At 44.8% G+C, this 20,892-nt stretch overlaps 1 protein-coding gene across 1 annotated transcript in view; it reads right to left on the bottom strand.

The window, feature by feature from the left end:
- gas8 (growth arrest specific 8) overlaps nucleotides 1-6,957 on the bottom strand; it is a 37,242-nt gene extending 30,285 nt beyond the window's left edge. The window contains exons 1-3 of the mRNA XM_033035685.1: nucleotides 6,866-6,957; nucleotides 3,985-4,077; nucleotides 3,359-3,556 (exon numbers count right to left, since the gene is read on the bottom strand). Of these exons, the coding sequence (XP_032891576.1) occupies nucleotides 3,359-3,556; nucleotides 3,985-4,077; nucleotides 6,866-6,868 (294 nt within the window). The 5' untranslated portion in view covers nucleotides 6,869-6,957. The remainder of the gene's footprint in view (nucleotides 1-3,358; nucleotides 3,557-3,984; nucleotides 4,078-6,865) is intronic.
- Between the last annotated feature and the right edge of the window lie 13,935 nt (nucleotides 6,958-20,892).

Below are 20,892 nucleotides of genomic sequence, written 5' to 3'. Positions count from 1 at the left end.
ACCGATGTAAGGCTAACTGGTCTATAATTCCCAGTTTTCTCTCTCCCTCCTTTCTTAAAAAGTGGGGTTACATTGGCTACCCTCCAGTCCACAGGAACTGATCCAGAGTCAAGAGAACATTAGAAAATTATCACCAATGCATCCACGATTTCTAGGGCCACCTCCTTGAGTACTCTGGGATGCAGACCATCAGGCCCTGGGAATTTATCTGCCTTCAGTCCCAACAGTTTACCTAACACTATTTCCTGACTAATGTGGATTCCCTTCAGTTCCTCCCTCCCACTAGATCCTCAGTTCCCTAGTATTTCTGGGAGATTGGTTCTGTCTTCAAGTCTGAGCAAGACACAAACTGCCATTTCCTTGTTTCCCATTATAAATTCACTTGTCTCTGATTGTAAGGGACCTACATTTGACCACTAATCTTTTCCTTTTTACATATCTAAACGAGCTTTCAGTCAGTTTTTATATTCCCCACAAGCTTTCTTTCGTGCTCTTTTCCCCCCTCTTAATTAACTCCTTTGTCCTCCTCTCTTGAGTTCTAAATTTCCCCCAGTTCTCCGGTTTGCTGCTTCCTCTGGCCAATTTATATGCCTTTTCCTTGGATTTAACACTGTCCTTGATTTCCCTCGTTAGCCACGGTTGAGCCGCCTTCCCCGTTTTATTTCTTCGCCAGAAAGGGATGAACAATTTCTTGAGTTCTTCCATGCGGTCTATAAATCTTTGCCATTGCATCTCCACCGTCGACCCTTTAAGTATAATTTGCCAGTCTATCCTAGCCAATTCTCGTCTCTTACCTTCAAAGTCTCCTTACTTTAAGTTCAGGACCCTAGTCTCTGAATTAACCATGTCGCTTTCCATCCTAATGCAGAATTCCATCATATTATGGTCACTGTTGGCTTGCACAACAAGATTGCTAACTAATTCTTCCTCATTACACAATACCCAGACTAGGATGGCCTGTCATATAGTCAGTTCTTCTACATATTGGTTTAAAAAACCATCCCATATACATTCCAGTACCGGAGGGATCATTACTGGGACTCCTGGGGCTTGTGCTCTATATTAATGACTTTGATTTGAATAGGAGATTTGAACAATAAATTTGCCAATTATGTGAAGGTTGGTTGTGTTGTGGATAATGGGAAAGGTTGTCTAGGGCTACAGCAGGGTATAAATCAGACAGCAATTTGGAAGGAGCAATAGCAGGTGGAATTTAATCCTGATAAGAATGAAGTAATAGCTTTACGACTTATACAGTAATTAATTGGGCATTAACGAATGTCGACGGTGAAATGTACCCTGAAAGTGGCAAAACGATAGAACGCATGTTTCCTTTCATAGGTTAGGCATAGAATGTAAAAGTTGGAACAGTGTATTGAAACTTTACAAAAGACTGGTTAGAGCACACTTGGAGTATTGTGTGCCGTTCTGGTCACCACGCGACAGGTAAGCTGTGTGTAAGAAGGAACTGCAGATGCTGGTTTAAACCGAAGATAGACACAAAAAGCTGGAGTAACTCAGCGGGGCAGACAGCATCTATGGAGGGAAGAAATAGCTGTGGTTGTGATTCAGAGTGCAGAGGAAATTCACTAGGATGTTGCCTCATTTAGTTATGGGGCGAGATTAGATGGTCTGAGTTTGTTTTCCTGGACAAAGAAGACTGAGGGGTGCTGTTGTAGTATATAAGATTGATATGAGGCATTGTTAGGATAGTCAGAATCTTTTCCAATGGTAGGTGTATCATAAACAAGGGGACATAGATATAAGGTGAGAGGAAGGAGCTATAAAGGAGATTTGAGAGGATAGTTTTTTTGCACAGAGCCTGGTTAATATTTGGACCTCGTCACCAGAGGTGGTACAGCCAGATACAATCATGCAATTAGAAGACATTTTGAGAGACACTTAAATAAACAAAGCATAGAAGGAAATGGTCCCAATGCAGGCAAATTGGATTAATATGGATGGGTAAAAGATCAACATGGAAGTGGTGGACAAAGGGCTTGCTTCTGTGCTGTACAACTCTGACAATCCCCCAGAGTAGGGGGATCGAGGACCAGCGGACATAGGTTCAAGGTGAAGAGGAAAAGATTTAATAGGAATCTAAGGGGTAAATTGTTCACACAAAGGGTGGTGGGTGTATGGAACAAGCTGCCAGAGGAGCTAGTTGAGGCTGGGACTATCCCAACGTTTAAGAAACAGTTAGACAGGTACATGGATAGGACAAGTTTGGAGGGATATGGACGAAACGCAGGCAGGTGGGACTAGTGTAGCTGGGATATATTGGCCAGTGTGGGCAAGTTGGGCTGAAGGGCCAGTTTCCACGCTGTATCACTCTATGACTAAATAGATTGGTATATAGCTAGGAGATTGGATACAAGGCACAGCAATAAAAATAAACTCTCTGCAGTTGCTAATGTGTGGCAAGTGGTGTTCTTTGAAAATGTGCACTGGTGTCTTAACTTTTCACCTTATACATTACTGATGCTGATGGAGGAATCAAACATTGAACTCCAAACTGTTAAAAAAATACTTAGAAACTTTGTTACAAAACTGATACTTACAAAACAGATACAAAACTGATCCTTACAGTCATTGTGGCCAATGATTGAAAATTAATATTCAAAACGTAACAAAGCAGAAAATGAAATATTAACTACTGAGAGATGGAATTCAAAGTAAGGTATTGTAAACAGCCAGTTTGGACTTTATATTAAGTGTTGGGCATCAAATTTCAAAAAGATATATTATACTTGGAAAGGAATCCTTGTAGGTTCTCCAATTGATATGTTAAATAAAAAAGAATTAGTGATTAGCAAAAATAGAAGATTTATTTTTCTCCTGGATGAATCCTGGAATTTTCCAATGAGATGTGCCATTACAAGGCAACGCCTTTTCATATAATTGGTCATGGAATAATATATTTGCTTCCTCCCACAAAAAAAGAAACCTACTGAATTAAAATGTTCAAAACTTGAGAAATGTATTACTTTTTTGTTGGTCAAGGATACACAAAACACAAGGACCCACGAATAGAGTTAAATACAGAATTGCTGTGTAGGAAAGAACTGCAGATGCTGGTTTAAATCAAAGGTAGACACAAAATGCTGTTGTCTGAAGAAGGGTCTCGACCCAAAAGTTACCCATTCCTTCTCTCCAGAGATGCTGCCTGTCCCGTTTAGTTACTCCAGCATTTTGTGTCTATCCACAGAATTGCTGTGATCTAATTACTGTAAAGGTCAAAACAAGTCTGGAATCATCAGCCTCCATGATTTGTTGGATGTGGAGGTTGGTGGGGTGATAAGTCTTCTTATCTCTGCATGTTAATTTTCCAATGATTTTGTTGAATTCCTCCCCTTACCTTAATTTCCACCTGGTGCCGTTCCTCTGCATCTTCCATTTCTCGGTCTTTGTTCCTCAATTCTGACTTCCTCTCCTCTAGCTGCCGCTTTGTGATCTCCCAAAATGTATGGATTTTATCACGCTCGAGCTGAAAGTAATTCCGTTCTTCACGTTCTCTGTCAAGCTCTTCACGTAGCCGCACAATATGTTCTTCCAACTGCGAATAGTCAAAAAATTGTTATTCTAACCACTGGCACACTTGAACTATTTACTGTGAAAATAAATAATTGTGGCAACCCTGCTTTATCATTCCGAAGCCTCCTCCTTGAAACAGTTATTTAATTAGTGGCCCTCCCATGCTCTAATCCATGGTCTTTCAAATCACTCCTTTTCAATTATTCATCCAAATCACCGTCGAACGTTAACATTGAATCTGATCTCACTGCCTTTCAAGAAAGGGACAATAAATTAGTGTTCTTGTTTTCAAATCACTCCTCATCCCCTTTTTCAAAATGCTTTTCAACAAATTTAATCCTACCTTCTAAGATTGGACTCAAACTACCAACATGTGATTTAACAACAAATTGATTGCGCAACGGGTACGATTCAAATGAATCTTAATTTCACAGAACATAAGAATATTACCTGCTCCTTTGGCATATCCTCTGTGGAAATGCCATCGATAACCGTTGGCGTTTTTGCTTTCTTGCCTGCTTTTCCTTTCTTCTTTTTTGGTGCCTGTTTAAAGGGGAAGTTTCATAAGCATTACAATTTGTTTTGATGTGAGCAATTAAGTATGCCAAAACTTTCAGGTCAAATTTATATAATTCACTTAAAGACTGAGAATATACTGTGCTTTCTCATGAACAACCACATCCGTGATCCAAGTCGTGGCAGGTAATTCCAACCAGGTTCAACACAAAGTGCTGGAGTAACCTAGTCAGGCACATCTCTAGAGGACATGGATAGGCAATGTTTTGGGTCAGGGGCCTTCTTCAGACCTATTGTAGTGGGAGTAAGAAAGGTAGTTGGAGGAGCGACAAAGCCTGGCAATTCATAGTTGGATACTGGTGAGCAGGTGGGGAGGGGTTGATAGGCAGATGGTAGGCAAAGGCGAGAGATAAAATGGATGACAAAAGAGGACCAAAGGAAAAAAAAGAGGTAGGGATATAGGTGGAAGGGGATGGGGTGGGGTGGGGTGGGGAGGAGAGTGGGTTAGTGGGACAATGGGAGTGCACCGTGATCAGGAAGTAGGACAGGGGAGACAGAGAAGGGTAAGAATGGGGTGGGGTGTTCCCCAATTTGGAAAATTTGAAAATTCAATGTTCATACTGCTAAGCTGTAAGCTATCCACGTGGAATGTGAGGTGCTGCCCCTCATGTGTCCACATGTTGTTTGCATGTGGCCTCATTCTGGCAATGGAGGAGGCCCAGGACAGAAAGGTCAGTATGGTAATGGGATGGGGATTAAAATGGGTAGAAACCAGGAGATCCAGCCAGCCTAGGCAGATCAAGCACAGGTTTTCCGAGAGATAGTCACCTAGTCCACAATTTGTCTCACCGATGTTATGGAGGTCACGTCGGGAGCATTAAATTTAGCATGTCTCACCTTGAAACATAGAAACATAGAAACATAGAAAATAGGTGCAGGAGTAGGCCATTCGGCCCTTCGAGCCTGCACCGCCATTCAATATGATCATGGCTGATCATCCAACTCAATATCCTGTACCTGCCTTCTCTCCATACCCCCTGATCCCTTTAGCCGCAAGGGCCACATCTAACTCCCTCTTAAATATAGCCAATGAACTGGCCTCAACTACCTTCTGTAGGCCTGCTGGAGTCCCTGGATGGAGGTAAGGGAGGAATCACAGGTGTTATATATACCTCCTTTCATTGTAGGGGAAAGTACCTGGGGAAGGGGTGGTTTGGATGGGAAGCCAAGGAGTTGTGGAGGGAAAGGTCTCAACAGAAAGCGGAAAGGGGCGAGGACAGGAAGATGTAACTAGTGGGATCATATTGCAGGCGGCAGAAATGTTGGGAAGTTATTAGTTGGATGTGGATGCTGGTGGGGTGAAAGGAGAAGACCAGGGAATCTCTATCCTTGTTCCCTCTGGAGGAGCAGAGCAGAGCTGCAGAACATAGCGGTAAACGGGTGAGGGATCCATTCACAACAGCAGGGGGAAGACCATGTTTGTTAAAGACAGAGGAAATCTCCGATCAGCCACTCGCCCTTTCTCACTCAAATCTTCAACTGGGTTAAGGGTTAGTACAGGACCTTTGCCCTGAATGCCTGAAGGAAAGGGAAGCAGGACCAGTCGCCACCTCCAAAGGGATCCCACCACTAGCCACATCTTCCCATCCCCACCCCTTTTCGCTTTCCGCAGAGACCATTCCCTCCGCAACTCCCTGGTTAACTTATCTCTTCCCATCCAAACCACCCCCTCCCCAAGTACTTTCCCCTTTAACCGCAGGAGATATACCTGTCCCTCTACCTTCTCCCTCGACTTCTTCCAAGGACCCTGACAGTCCTTTCACATGAGGCAGACGGTCACTTGCACCTCCTCCAAGTCCAACCTCAGATACTGTACCGCTGTTCCAGGTGTGGACTCCAATATAATGGCGAGACCAGGCGGAGGCTCAGCGATCATTTGACTGAACACCTCCGCTCAGTTCTCCTAGGCCGAGGCGATCTCCCGGTTGCTAAACACTTTAACTCATCCTCCCATTCCCACACTGACCTTTCTGTCCTGGGCCTCCTCTACTGTCCAACACAAATTGGAGGAACAGCACCTCATATTTCGCTTGGGCAGCTTACACCCCAACGGTATTACTTTTGATCTCTCTAACTTCAAGTAACCTTTACATCCCCTCTCTCTCCGTCCATCCCGCTTCTTAGTTCTCCGACGAGTTTACATGTACTCCCGATTAATTGTATTGTTTGTATGTCTCGTTGTCACCTTCCCCAGCTAACAACGAACCTTAGACAGACACAAAAAAGCTGGATTAGCTCAGTGGAACAGACAGCATCTCTGGCGGGTGATGTTTCGGATCGAGACCCTTCAGAACCATTCTACATTTCCTTGGTAACTGTCTCCTTTGATGCCCTTTTCACACCTTATCCTTCCATATCTCTGTGTCTCCCTATCTCCTGGCCCTCAGTATGAAGGGTCTCGACCCGAAATGTCACCCATCCCTTCTCTCCAGAGATGCTGCCTATCCCGCTGAGTTACTCCAGCATTTTGTGTCTCCCTTCGGTGTAAACCGGCATCTGCAGTCGCTTCCTCCACATGCAGTCTGCTGGAATGTGTGGTGAATGTGTGGCCACGGGGCGGGGGCACAACAGCCCAGGCAGGCAGGCCTGTGAATGTCCTCTCGATGGGATGCCTCGCAGACGGTCAGTTTTGTTGTGGGTGGCCGGTGGGCAGGCGAACCCCAGCGGGACTCGGTGCCCCCGGGGGAGGGGGAGGGGGGGGGCTGGGTGCCGATCTGCGGCATTCCCTCCCGGATAAACAACGGCCGCCACTCACCATGTCGCCGCCGCCGCCGTGTGTTTACCCGCAGCACCATGGAGACAGGCGTGAGGCGGCGGGCCCAGTGGGGGACAACGTGATGACGTAGTAGACTACTGTCACCCGTGGGGGGGAGAGGGGACGTGATGACGCAGTACATTCCTGACATGGGGGGGGAGCGTGATGACGCATTACATTCCTGACACGGGGGGGGGGCGTGATGACGCAGTACATTCCTGACACGGGGGGGGGGGGGGGGGGAGCGTGATGACGCATAGACTGCTGACAGTGGAACGAGAAGGTACACACAATTGCTGGGGAAACTTAGCGGGTGCAGCAGCATCTATGGAGCGAAGGAAATAGGCGACGTTTCGGGCCGAAACCCTTCTTCAGACTGGTGGGGGGTGGGGAAAGATAGAAGGAAAAGGGGAGGAGGAGGAGGAGCCCGAGGGCGGGCGGATGGGAGGGTGGGAGGAGACAGCTAGAGGGTGAAGGAAGGGGAGGAGACAGCACAGGCTAGCCAAATTCGGAGAATTCAATGTTAATGCCATAAGGACGCAAGGACCCCAGACGGAATATGAGGTGCTGTTCCTCCAATTTCCGCTGTTGCTCACTCTGGCAATGGAGGAGACCCAGGACAGAGAGGTTGGATTGGGAATGGGAGGGGGAGTTGAAGTGCTGAGCCACCGGGAGGTCAGGTAGGTTATTGCGGACTGAGCGGAGGTGTTCGGCGAAACGATCGCCCAACCTACGCTTGGTCTCACCGATGTAAATGAGCTGACATCTAGAGCAGCGGATGCAGTAGATGAGGTTGGAGGAGATACAGGTGAACCTTTGTCGTACCTGGAACGACTGCTTGGGACCTTGAATGGAGTCGAGGGGGGAGGTGAAGGGACAGGTGTTGCATTTCTTGCGGTTGCAACGGAAAGTGCCCGAGGAGGGGGTGGTGCGGGAGGGAAGGGAAGAATTGACGAGGGAGTTGCGGAGGGAGCGGTCTTTGCGGAAGGCAGACATTGGGGGAGATGGGAAGATGTGGCGAGTGGTGGGGTCACGTTGGAGGTGGCGGAAATGGCGGAGGATTATGTGTTGTATTTGCCGGCTGGTGGGGTGAAAGGTGAGGACCAGAGGGACTCTGCCCTTGTTGCGTGTGCGGGGATGGGGAGAGAGAGCAGTGTTGCGGGGTATGGATGAGACCCTGGTGTGAGCCTCATCTATGGTGGCGGAGGGGAATCCCCGTTCCCTGAAGAACGAGGACATTTCCGATGCCCTGGTATGAAATGTCTCGTCCTGGGAACAGATGCGGCGTAGGCGGAGGAATTGGGAGTAGGGGATGGAGTCTTTGCAGGGGGCAGGGTGGGAAGACGTGTAGTCCAGATAGCCTTGTGAGTCAGTGGGTTTGTAATGTATGTCGGTCAGGAGTCTGTCCCCTGCGATGGAGATGGTGAGGTCAAGGAATGGTAGGGAAGTGTCGGAAATCGTCCAGGTGTATTGGAGTGCCGGATGGAAGTTGGTGGTGAAGTGGATGAAGTCAGTCAGTTGTGTGTGGGTGCAGGAGGTGGCACCAAAGCAGTCGTCAATGTAGCGGAGGTAGAGGTCGGGGATGGGGCCCTGGTACGCCTCGAACAAGGATTGTTCAACGTACCCGACAAAGAGGCAAGCGTAGCTCGGGCCCATGCGTGTGCCCATAGCTACGCCTTGTGTTTGGAGGAAATGGGAGGAGTCAAATGTAAAGTTATTGAGGGTGAGGACCAACTCCGCTAAGCGGAGGAGAGTGTCAGTGGCTGGGTATAGGTTGCTCCTCTGGTCGAGGAAGAACCGGAGGGCTCTGAGGCCATCGTGGTGGGGGATGGAGGTGTAGAGTGACCGGACATCCATGGTGAAGATGAGGGGGTGAGGGCCCAGAGAGTGGAATGCGTGGAGGCGGCGGAGAATGTCTGAGGTGTCTAGAACATAGGTGGGGAGGGATTTGACCAAGGGGGATAGGATGGAGTCAAGGTATGTGGAGATGAGTTCAGTGGGGCACGAACACGCAGAGACAATGGGTCTGCCGGGAGAGCCGGGTTTGTGGATTTTTGGGAGAAGGTAAAAACGGGCCGTGCGGGGCAGATTTATAAATCAAGTCTGCAATTTATTCCATCAGATATCGAATAAAAAGACACCTAATTAATTTTCATATCTTCAGTATTAAAAAAGTTATGGCCATTTTCATACTCGGAAATTGGCATCTTGTTCCCTGTTGCTTTTTCATTGACTTAACGCAAAAGCTGTGATCGAGAACATTTAAAAGCCCATAACTTTCTTAAAATTTAAGAGAACTGAAATAAATTTTCAGTTATTATAGATTGAAGCATTCTGAAACAAATATTAAAAAATCTTACTTAGATGACTTGAAATTAAAGCATATAGTTAGTTACCTAATTGTAGCTAATTACAAAATTCAATTACTAGATCTAAACATCTATCCATTTCTTAAGAATAGATTAACATTTTTAAATAGCCTAAGTGTCCAAATAACATTCACACAAGAATTCAGAATATAACATAATTTTAAAATCTCATTGTCATGGGTTTATAGGCCAAATGGAAGGAATTTAATGTTTAATACCTGTAAATTAATGGCCATTTAAATCAGCTTGCAAGTGGGAATTTCTGGAACGGGACCATTTGGAACGTTGAGGTTGCTGTGATTAAGTCCCCCATATCGGCAGCAAATACACTGCCGGTTCGTTCGGGGGCTAAATCAACGTTTCGCAACTTAAAATGTGAATTAAATACATCTTAAGAAACACTTTTATACATAAAAATAAACTACTTTCTTTTACCTGTCCCCTACATAAAATCCGGCGCCGTTGTCGACATTGACGGCTTCAGAAACTGATTTTAAAATCACTCCAGCGATTAACTTGTCGGGCGAATTTTTTTTTAAAACACACAGAACGGCCGTCGGAACGATTCTTTAGCAACATCTTAGATTAGATTCCTTTATTGTCTTTCATACCTTTCGGTCTGAACGAAATTATGTTGCCTGCAGTCATACACAGAACCAATAAAAACAAAACATACAATAAACACAAATTAAACATCCACAACAGTGAGTTCACCAAGCACATCCTCACTGTGATGGAGGCAAAGTCTTAGTCTCCCAAAGTCTAAGTCTTGCACTCCAACAAAATATAATTCAGGACCAGGTCGGAAAAAAAACGTGTTTTAACCCCCTCACCCCCTCAAATGCCAAAATCGCGCACACGGCCAGTGGCAGAATTGCAGCGCCGCTGAAGGTAAGTATTGTAACATACCTACGATGACTCGTTTAATGTTGGAAACTATATATACTCTGAGAACGATATCCTGAACGCTGTAGAAGGGTTCATCCAGAGATGCTGCTTGACCCGTTGACCAGCACGCTGCATGATGCCTTTTCAGTATCTTGCCCTTTGCTCTACCCATTGGTCTTCGAGTTTGGCTTTATTACACAATACTGTATATTAGTTGACCTGATGGAATGGCATTGAAAACAAAGCTTTTCACTGTACCTCGTTACACATGACAATAATAAACCTAAATGCAGCAGCCAATTTGCAAGCAATGTCCCACAAACACCACTGGGATAAAGACCACTTGTCAGTGATAGAGATGTTTTGTATAGGGAATGAATAATGGGCAAAACACCAGAGTGAACTCCCCTGCTCTCTTTCAAAATCAGCCTGAATTCTAGTGAGTTATAGGTTAGCTTGCTGAATTCTAAGAATTGTGAGGGATGAGAAAGATTCAGTTGCAGTAACACCTGGCATACTCTATGATACTCAGCAGACTTTCAAAGGCTTCAACTGAAAACATTGTCCCAAGCTTTTCAAATGTAATCAGAGGCAATCTAATGCTTTTAATATATACAGTGCCCTCCATAATGTTTGGGACAAAGACCCATCATTTATTTATTTGCCTCTGTACTCCACAATTTAAGATTTGTAATAGAAAAAAAACACATGTGGTAAAAGTGTACATTGGCACATTTTATGAAATGGTATTTTTATACATTTTGGTTTCACCATGTAGAAATTACAGCTGTGTATTACCTTTACGTGCCAAGTCTATTGCGTTGTGTATTGCTTTACGCGCCAGTCTGCGGCTGATAGCGCTTTGTTCCCAAAGAGGGGAGGGGCCTCGCTCGGATGCAGTCCCCTGCCATTCGTTTGAATTTGGGAGCAGCACTATTGGATATGACTTACCGGCAGTGATTTCAACAGCTGATTTCGTACCTGTATAAAGGCAGGAGCCAGGAAGACATAACCTGCTTCATATGCGAGAGCGGTTCACCGATGGGCTGACTCACGATCAGCGCGATGGACAGATGCAGAGAGAGAGAGAGAGAGAGAGAGATGTGCTGTTGTAAAATGGGCCCCGCTCATACCAAGACAAGTATTGTCTGAAGAAGGATCTCAACCCAAAACGTCACGCATTCCTTCTCTCCAGAGATGCTGCCTGTCCCGCTGAGTTACTCCAGCATTTTGTGCCTACCAACATCTGCAGTTCTTTCCTACACAAGTATTGTTTTTGTTCTCTCTTGCCAATAAAACTCATTTATATCTAAACGGACGAGTGAGCCATTGTTCTGTTTTACCAGTTAGATCCTTGAACCTGTTCCCTTGCAACTACTTCCTCTGGCAGGTTATTCCCTATCCACCACCCTTTACGTGAAACGTTGCCCCTCAGGTTCAAAAATCTTTCTGACGATAAATAAATGAGAAAAAAAGGTCAGTGTGTGTATATACAGTACATATTTACGCACATACGTACACATAAAAACAAACAATAGTCCAATAATATCAATAAATCACCAGTTCACTTCTCATGTCACTCGTATTGTGGGGCATGACATGTGGAGCTGATTAGACAGAAGATCAATGGATTCACAACAATTCTTTCCACTGTATTGAATTGGAAATATATTACTACTAGACTAAGTGGGACCCGTTGGGTCCCATGTTCACACGGGAGGGCTGGTCCCCCAACACAATATTCCACCTCTCCACCAATTCCAATATTGGTGGCCAGTGGGGTGGGGGCTTTCTGCAGCACTAATATGAGTGTTGTGGGCCGAAGGGATTGGTTTCCAGAGGGCTAGTATGGACATTGTGGGCCGAATGGATTATTGGACTCGCAGTTCAGTCAGTCTCGGCTGGTGCACTGACAATTCACTCACTCACGGCTGGTGGGCTGGCAGTTGGCTCACTCACGGCTGGTGGGCTGGCAGTTCACTCACTCACGGCTGGTGGGCTGGCAGTTCACTCATGGCTGGTAGGCTCACACACACCCTCCATCACACACACAAACCCTCCATCGCGCACACACCCTCTATCACACACACACCCTCCATCACACACACCCTCCATCTCACACACACCCTCCATCACACACACACCTCCATCACACACACACCCTCCATCACACACACACACCCTCCATCTCACACACACCCTCCATCACACACACACCCTCCATCTCACACACACACACCCTCCATCTCACACACACACCCTCCATCTCACACACACACCCTCCCTCACACACACTCACACCCTCCATGACTCACACCCTCCATAACTCACACCCTCCATCACTCACACCCTCCATAACTCACACCCTCCATCACTCACACATACACACACACCTACACGGAACATATATCTGATAGTAAAACTCTCTTGAATCTACTCACGTGGCTGAGCGCGGCCTCTGGACTGAGCGGGACTTCCGGAATGAGCGTGGCCTCTGGACGCAGCACGGCGCAGACTCACAGTTCAGTTCTATCAGCATGGTGCAAACTCACAGTTCAGTTCACTCATGGCGCAGACTCACAGTTCAGTTCACTCACGGTGCAAACTCACAGTTCAGTTCACTCACGGCGCAGACTCACAGTTCAGTTCACTCACAGCACAGACTCACAGTTCAGTTCACTCACGGTGCAGTCTCACAGTTCAGTTCACTCACGGTGCACTCACAATTCAGTTCACTCACGGTGTAGACTCACAGCTCTGGACTCAACTCTCATTCACGGTCTTCCGGACTGACTGACTCATGTCCGGCCTCTGGGGCTTTATTCTCCTGTCCCCTAGGAAGGGACGTTACCTTCATCATGGTGACTGACAGGCGAGAAGACCAATCTGCTGACCCCACGATTTTTAAAATATTCATAACGTTTCTATTATTTCACCAATCGGAAAAAGCCTTGGGACGCTTGGAGGAGAGGAGAACGGTGAGTAAGATGGCGAAAAATCATAGCAATATAGAGTATCATTTTTGCTCAAATTGATTTACAACGTAGGCCGGAAGTGGTCAAGATGAGACTTTTAGTAATAGTATAGATTTCTTCATTGTCACTAGGTCTAAATCTTGGATCTCCCTAACCCAACAGTAGAGAAGGGGGTGTTGAAGGGGCAGGAGGGAAGGCTGGTTCCATTCGGAGGACCTCAATGTTTTGCATCTTACAGTATGCCACAGGGAAACATTAGCTCCACTGCCTAGTCAATAGCTGACATTTGTATTAGTGCACTGAGTGATATTGTCTTTCCCGGGAGCTGTAGTGAATCACATTCCCCACTGATCTCAGCAGGTAAAGGGATTTGAGGTTTTGCAACTGTGGCTGGTCTTTCTTATATGTTGAGCATAACAGACTGTCAGCAGATGCAATCGTTAGAGCATAGTACAAACCAGAAACACTTAAGAATAAAAATTATATACCTCCAACAGACTGATAGATGATATCATTCATGTAGTCTGCAAGGTACTGTATATAGTAAAAGCATTAGATTGCCTCTGATTACATTTGAAAAGCTTGTGACAATGTTTTTAGTTGAAGCCTTTAAAAGTCTGCTGAGCATCATAGGGTATGCCAGGTATTACTGCCAGTAAATCTTTCTCATCCCTCACAATTCTTAGAATTCAGCAGGCTAACTTCTGTAACTCACTAGAATTTGTTTTAATAGATATTAAATAAAACAATATTAAAACACTGTTGGTGACACAGCTGTAGGGTTGCTGCCTTACAGCGCCAGAGACCCAGGTTAGACCCTGACTGCAGGTGCTGTCTGTACGGAGTTTGTATGTTCTCCCTGTGACTGCGTGGGTTTTCTCCGAGATCTTCGATTTCCTCCCACACTCCAAAGACGTGCAGGTTTGTAGGCTAATTGGCTTGATATAGTGTTGATGCGCGGGGATCGTTGGTCGGTGCGGACTCGGTGGGCCGAAGGGCCTGTTTCCGCGTTGTATCTCTAAACTAAAATAAACTCAGCGGGACCTGGATAGACACAAATTGCTGGAGTAACTCAGCGGATCAGACAGCATCTATGGAGAAAAGGAATTGGTGACGTTTCGGGTCGAAACCCTTCATCAGACTGGGAATCAGGAAGGTGGACACTGGAGGTATGTGAAGGTACAGAACAGAAGGCACAGAACAGAAGGCACAGAGTCAGCATCAATGACTCTGGAAAGGTGGAGCCTGCAATGGTCCAATGTTAATTATTTTTCTCGACCTGAAAGAAAAACAAGGTTGATGCTCCATTCAAAAATAACGTAATCAGCTATTGTGTAGATAGTTACAACTGTTCTTTAGATTCACAATTATTAAACTGTTGTTGCAAATCAAAAATAATTGCTATCTCCCCCAGCTAAATGCTAATGTGACAGATGTTCTACCTTCAGTGGATTGTAGAACCGAGTCTCTTCGTCAGAGGTTCTGTGTTCCATTTCTGAACCTGAGCACAAAAATCGAGGTTGACACTCCTGTTGCAGTAGTAGTATTGAACATTGTGATTATGTAAGTGATATTGCAGGATGATCAGTTCTCTCAGATGTACTTAGGAGATCCAGGCTGATTTTGAAAGATAACAGGAGAGTTCTCTTCGATGTTTTTGTCCATTATTCATTCCCTATTCAAAACATCTAAATCACTGATAAATCCACACCTGACTCATGAAGAGTGTTTCTGACGTGTGGGACAGGTGTTTGGGGAATTTTCTTTATTATTGACAGAATTATTCTGTCATCAGCTGTGGAGGTCTTCCTTGGCCTGCCTGTCCCTTTGCGATTAGTAGGCTCACCAGTGCTCTCTTTCTTCTTAATTATGTTCCAAACAGTTGATTTTGGTAAGCCTAAGGTTTGGCTGATGTCTCTAACAGTTTTATTCTTGTTTCTCAGTCTCATAATGGCTTCTTTGACTATCATTGGCACAACTTTGGTCCTCATGTTGATAAACAGTACTAAAAGGGTCCAAAGGTGATGGAAAGACTGGAGGAAAGACTAGGTGCTGAGAGCTCTCTTATGCCTGCATTAAGGAGGCATTTAAACACACCTGAGCAATTACAAACACCTGTGAAGCCATGTGTCCCAAACATTATGGTGCCCTGAAATGGGGGGGGGGACTGGGGTTCCAGCTGCGGAGCTGCCGACTACTCACCGTCACGGAGCTGGCCGAGTCCGGAGCGGGTGGAGCTGTGGTGGAGCGCTGCTGCCGCCCGACCCCCGGAGTTTCGGAGGCTGCAACTGCGGGTTTGGCGGACGGCGGCACCGGGAGCCCGCGGGTCCCTGGTGGGTGACCGCTTTTCGGGGCTTCCGCAACGGCGATTTCTCCCGCCCGAGTTGCGGGGTTGAAGAGCACCTGAGCGGGGCCTTACACCATCGCCCCGCGCGGCTTGGAATGGCTGCGGGACTTTGCGAGCGCACGCCGGGGGCTCTAACAACTAGACCCGGTGCGCAACCTTGCATCACCCGGCGTGGCTTTAATGGCCGCAGGACAATCGCCATCGCCAGCCGGGGGCTTTGACTTTGACTCTGACTCTGACATCGGGGGGGAGAGTGCAGTGGAGAGATAAGTTTTTTTGCCTTCCATCACAGCGATGTGATGGATGTTTGTGTAAACTGTGTTGTGTCTCGGGTCTTTTTTGTTTTGTAATGTATGGCTGCAGAAACGACATTTCGTTTGGACCTCAAGGGGTCCAAATGACAAATAAATTGAACTGAATTGAATTGAATTGAATTGAATTGAATTGAATTGACTATGTATAAACACAGCTGTAATTTCTACATGGTGAAACCAAAATGTATAAAAATACCCTTTAATAAAATCTGACAATGTGCACTTTAACCACATGTGATTTTTTTTCTATTACAAATCTCAAATTGTGGAGTACAGAGACAAATAAATAAATGATGGGTCTTTGTCCCAAACATTATGGAGGACATTTCTTCTTCGTGCTTAGCCTAAAGTTGTGGGGTCAACTTGTACTATTTGATCTATTTGTTTGTGCACGTCGAGTTGATTGCATTAGTCGAAACAGGGTGGACCATGTGAAGGTTGCAATCTCCCACCCCATGGAGGGCACTGAACATGATGTTTAGGTTTCTATTTAAAAATGCTGTAATGTATTGACAAATTTACCATGACTCAGGCCCTTCAACAAATTTTTTATTTCAATGGATTCATCAGGTTGTCCCTGGAAGCTTGGGCAGCTCCCATATTAACCTTTCTGTCCCGTGCATCCTCCACTGTCAAAATAAGGTCACATGCAAATCGGATGAATCACATATGTGGAAAAACTTGCTTGCTTGAACGTGAGAAAAGGTGATAAAATATTGCTGGCTCCAGCCAAAGCAGGGGAGAAGATATTGGAACATTTGATTAATCATGGATCAGTTGTGCTTGAAAATAATTCAGAGGCTCTTTGTGATAATCTTGGAAGTTTTCAAGGACTGAAAGACTGTGACACCAATGTTCCTCAAAGTAGGTCATTTAGTCCAACAGTTAGACTTTGACTTTATTGCCTTCCATCACAGTGAGGAATGTAGGGAATCTGCTGTGGTGGATGTTTATGTTAACTTTCATGTAGTTGTGTGTCTTGAGTGTCACCCATTCCTTCTCTCCAGAGATGCTGCCTGTCCCGCTGAGTTACTCCAGGATTTTATGTCTATCTTCGCTTTAAACCAGCATCTGCCGTTCCTTCCTATGATGCTTGCCTCTGATCCACAAACACATCTGGATGCATCATACTGTTTGTTTACAGTGTGATGAAAACAGTGCTGAACTTTAACTAACATAATAAATGCCATTGGTGTATTAATTAAGTAAATGGAAGCAGGAGTGAGTTATTCATCCCCTCCAACCTCTCCATTCTCCTCTGCCACACATTGTGGCCGTGGTGTTTTATTTGAACACCACTTCCCTATTCCATGCTTGTATTGATTTCCTTAATATCCAAAAATCTATTGATCTCTGTCTTGAATAAGCTCAGTCACTGAACTGGAGAAAATATTTCTAGGAGTTTCCAGCCTTTGGTTGAAGAAATTTCTAGTTTTGTTCCAGAATGGCCATTCCTCTATTTTGACACCATGATCACAGCTTATCAACAACCCATCAGGGCATCTGCGCTGCCATCTCCATTAAAAAAATTGTATGTTTAATAAGATAATTTCTCATTCTGCCAAGGGTCTCGACCCGAAACGTCACCTATTCCTTCGCTCCATAGATGCGGCCTCACCTGCTGAGTTTCTCCAGCATTTTTGACTACCTTCGATTTTTCCAGCATCTGCAGTTCTTTCTTAAATAGAGGAGATGTTGCTTTATGTTAACTGCAGAAGGGTTTCCCTGGTGTCTATTTGGAGGTTGTAGCCAGATGGTTGTTGGGAAGAAGTCGTTCCTGAACCTGGATATTACAATTTTCAGGCTCCTGTACCTTCTTCCCGATGGACTGAAATGAGAGAGTGGCCTGGGTGTTGTGTGTCTCTGATGAGATTGACTATCTTTTTGAGGATCCTATGAATCCCTTCGTTGGTGTGGAGGCAAGTACTCGTGATGGACTGGGCAGTGTTCACCAAATTTTGCAACCTTTGTTCTTAGACGTTCAAGTTATCAAACCAGGCCGTGATGCAACCAGTCAATATGTTCTCTACTGTACAGCTGTAAATGTCCACAGTATTCATGACATACTGAATCTCCCCAGTTGTCTAAGGAAGTAGAGGCGTTGATGAGCTTTCTTTATGATTGCATTAATGTGCTGGATGCAGGACAGATCTACAGAGATATGCACGCCCAGAAATTCAAAACTGTTTATTCTACACCAACATCCTGTCGATGAAGACAGGTGTATAGATCCTTGACCTTCCTCTTCCAAAGTCAACAATCAGTTCCTTGGTTTTACTGATGTGGAGAACAAGGTTGCTGTTCTGGCATCTTTTGGTCAGTCAATTGATCTGCCTCCTATATTCTCACTTGTCATCTGTAATTCGTCCAATAATGATGGTGTCATCGGCAAACTTGAAGATGGAGTTGGAACTCTGTCCGGCTACACGGTCATGTGTGTAGAGCAGGGGGGTGAGCACGCAGCCTTGAGCAGCTCCTGTGTGGATGGTTTTCAAGGAGGAAGTGTTACTACCAATTCATATTGATTGTGGTCTGTTGATGAGGAAGTCAAGGATCGAGTTGCAGAGGGATGCGCATAGACCCAGTTCCGTGAGCTTGGTAACCAGTTTGGCGGGGATGATGGTATTGAATGCCGACCTGTAGTCTATAAACAACAGCCTGACGTATTTGCTTTTATTGTCCAAGTGGTCCAGTGCAGAGTGGAGAGCCAGTGAGATTGTATCTTCCTTGCCCTGTTGTGGTGGTAGGCAAATTGTAGTGGGTCCATATTCTTGTAGGAGTTGATATGCGCCATAACCAACCTCACAAGGCACTTCAACACATGGACATGAGTGCTACCAATCAGTAGGGCATGCCACTTTATTCTTCTTGGGCACGGGTATTATTGATGCAATTTTAAAACCGGTGGAAAAGTCACACCTAAGTAATGAGAGGTTGAAGATGAATGCAAAAATTCCAGCCAGTTGGTCTACACAGGTTTTAAGAATGCAGCCAGGTATACCATCAGGTCCGGACACTTTCCGTGGATTCACCTTCGTGAGGAATCTTTTGATGTCAGCCTCTGTGACTGTGATTGTATAACCCATCGAGGGCTACGGGGCCAGGGTAGGACAATCAGTGTTCTCTATATCAGAGCGTGCGTAGAACACATTGAGCTCGTCTGGGAATGATACTTCACTGTCGCTTGAGCTGCCCCGTTTTACATTGTAGGAAGTGATAGCAAGCCCTGCCATAGCTGTTGAATACTCATAATCATACTTTATTAGCCAAGTATGTTTTGCAACAATTCGATTTGCCATACATTCATACTAATAAAAAGCAGCAGAACACACAAAATACATTTTAACATAAACATCCACCACAGTGACTCCTCCACATTCCTCATCACATCGTTTAGAGCAAAAATCCTATTTAGCCTGTTTGATGGCCTTAACAAGGTCGTATCTGTGCTTCCTGCATGTTTCTGCATCGCCAGACTTGACTGCCCGAGATCTGGTCCTCAGAAGAATGTGGACACCCTGGTTCATCCAAGGTTGGGGAACACTTGGATGGTTTTCTTGGGAACAAACTCCTCCACACATTTCATTTTGAAGTTGGTAACAGCTGTGGTGTATTCATTCAGGTCCATTGCTGAGTCTTTGAACCTCACCCAGTCTACCAACTCCAAGCAGTCCCAGGGCATCCACCATTACCCTCTTTCTTCTATAAGATTATACAACTCTGGAAATTCTTGTTAAATATCTTCAATGCTAATCATTTACATGTAGATACTCATTGATAATCTCAGTTACATACCCAATGGTTCAATGGTTCGTTATTATCACATGTACCAAGGGACAGTGAAATTCTTTTTTTGCCTGTAGTTTGGTAAATCATATCTACACATAAACACAATCCCAGATTAAGTACATAGTCAGTTATCCTGGTGGTGATGCAGGGTCAGCCTGGCCAAGTAGGCATCCTCCACCGTTACTCCACTGCTCCTTGACGCTGCAAGCTGTGTTCGCGCGTGTAGTCTCCAGGAGCAGGTTGAGACCCAGGTTAACACCAGACTCCCCAAACACCCACTCTACCCCAAGATCTTAAGCAAGACAGTAATTGTGAATTAGAGCCATTAATCTGTACTGGAATAAACTCTTTAAAATAATAAAGAACGGAATAAGTGAGGTCCAAAAAAATTGTTGGGCTCGAATGTATCCATTTAAACATTTTGCTTAATTCTGCTTCTTCTTCATAAATACATTTTCCATGTGAGGTGACCTGCTTCTGATTTTCTCTCCAGAAGCATGTCGCCTCCCATTTTACACTGTCTTCAGATGAATTGGCTAAGATTAGAAAGCCCCACCATTGAAAATCCTGAGGCACAACCTCTTTAAGGATGCACACACTGTGAACAGAGGAAACCAGACATGCACTGTTTCCTTTCTATTGTGAGGTGATGTGAGACAGCAGCTGCCTGCAACAGCAGACAGCTTAATTGTCAGCATGCAATTCCAATTCAGGGCAGCTGGAATACATCTCCCACAAGCCCAGTACAAAGCTGACAATTTAGACAAGGCTTCAAATTAACTTGAAAACAAATCTTCCTATAATTTAGGGTTTTTTTTTTTACCAATCATATCTCATCTTTCCAAGCATTGAGTTAACATATCTTTTTAAATACTTTTAGATTTTGTAGGCTTTATATTATTTGTAACAACTCAACATTGATGTGCTTTAAATACACCATTTCACTAAATACATATTGAGAAAACAACTGCTGGAAAATATGTTCATTTAAAAATTAAAACAAGGCTCAACACAAGGATAGCCCATACCAGATTGTGTCAGTGGTGTATCTTAGGATCATGATCGTACCTGCAAAAATTATATCTATTAGACATCAAATAACATTTATTTTGCCTTGATGGATTCACAATCAACTTTCGTGCATAGATGTTTAAATGGGTACTTATGCTTTTTTAAAATATAATACTGGGATCAAACTAATGCCAGTTGGAAATACAGTCATCAAAATGCTCATTAAACATTAGCTCAGTTTTAACTTTCACTGCCATTTTATTTTATTAACATTACTGTTCTTTGTAAGAAGCAAAACATATATATAGGATGTAATTCTCAATCTCAGGATTAT

The sequence above is a fragment of the Amblyraja radiata genome, chromosome 17 (assembly GCF_010909765.2).
Source record: "Amblyraja radiata isolate CabotCenter1 chromosome 17, sAmbRad1.1.pri, whole genome shotgun sequence".
Taxonomy (NCBI): Eukaryota; Metazoa; Chordata; class Chondrichthyes; order Rajiformes; family Rajidae; genus Amblyraja; species Amblyraja radiata.
This window is presented reverse-complemented; position numbering and strand designations above follow the sequence as displayed.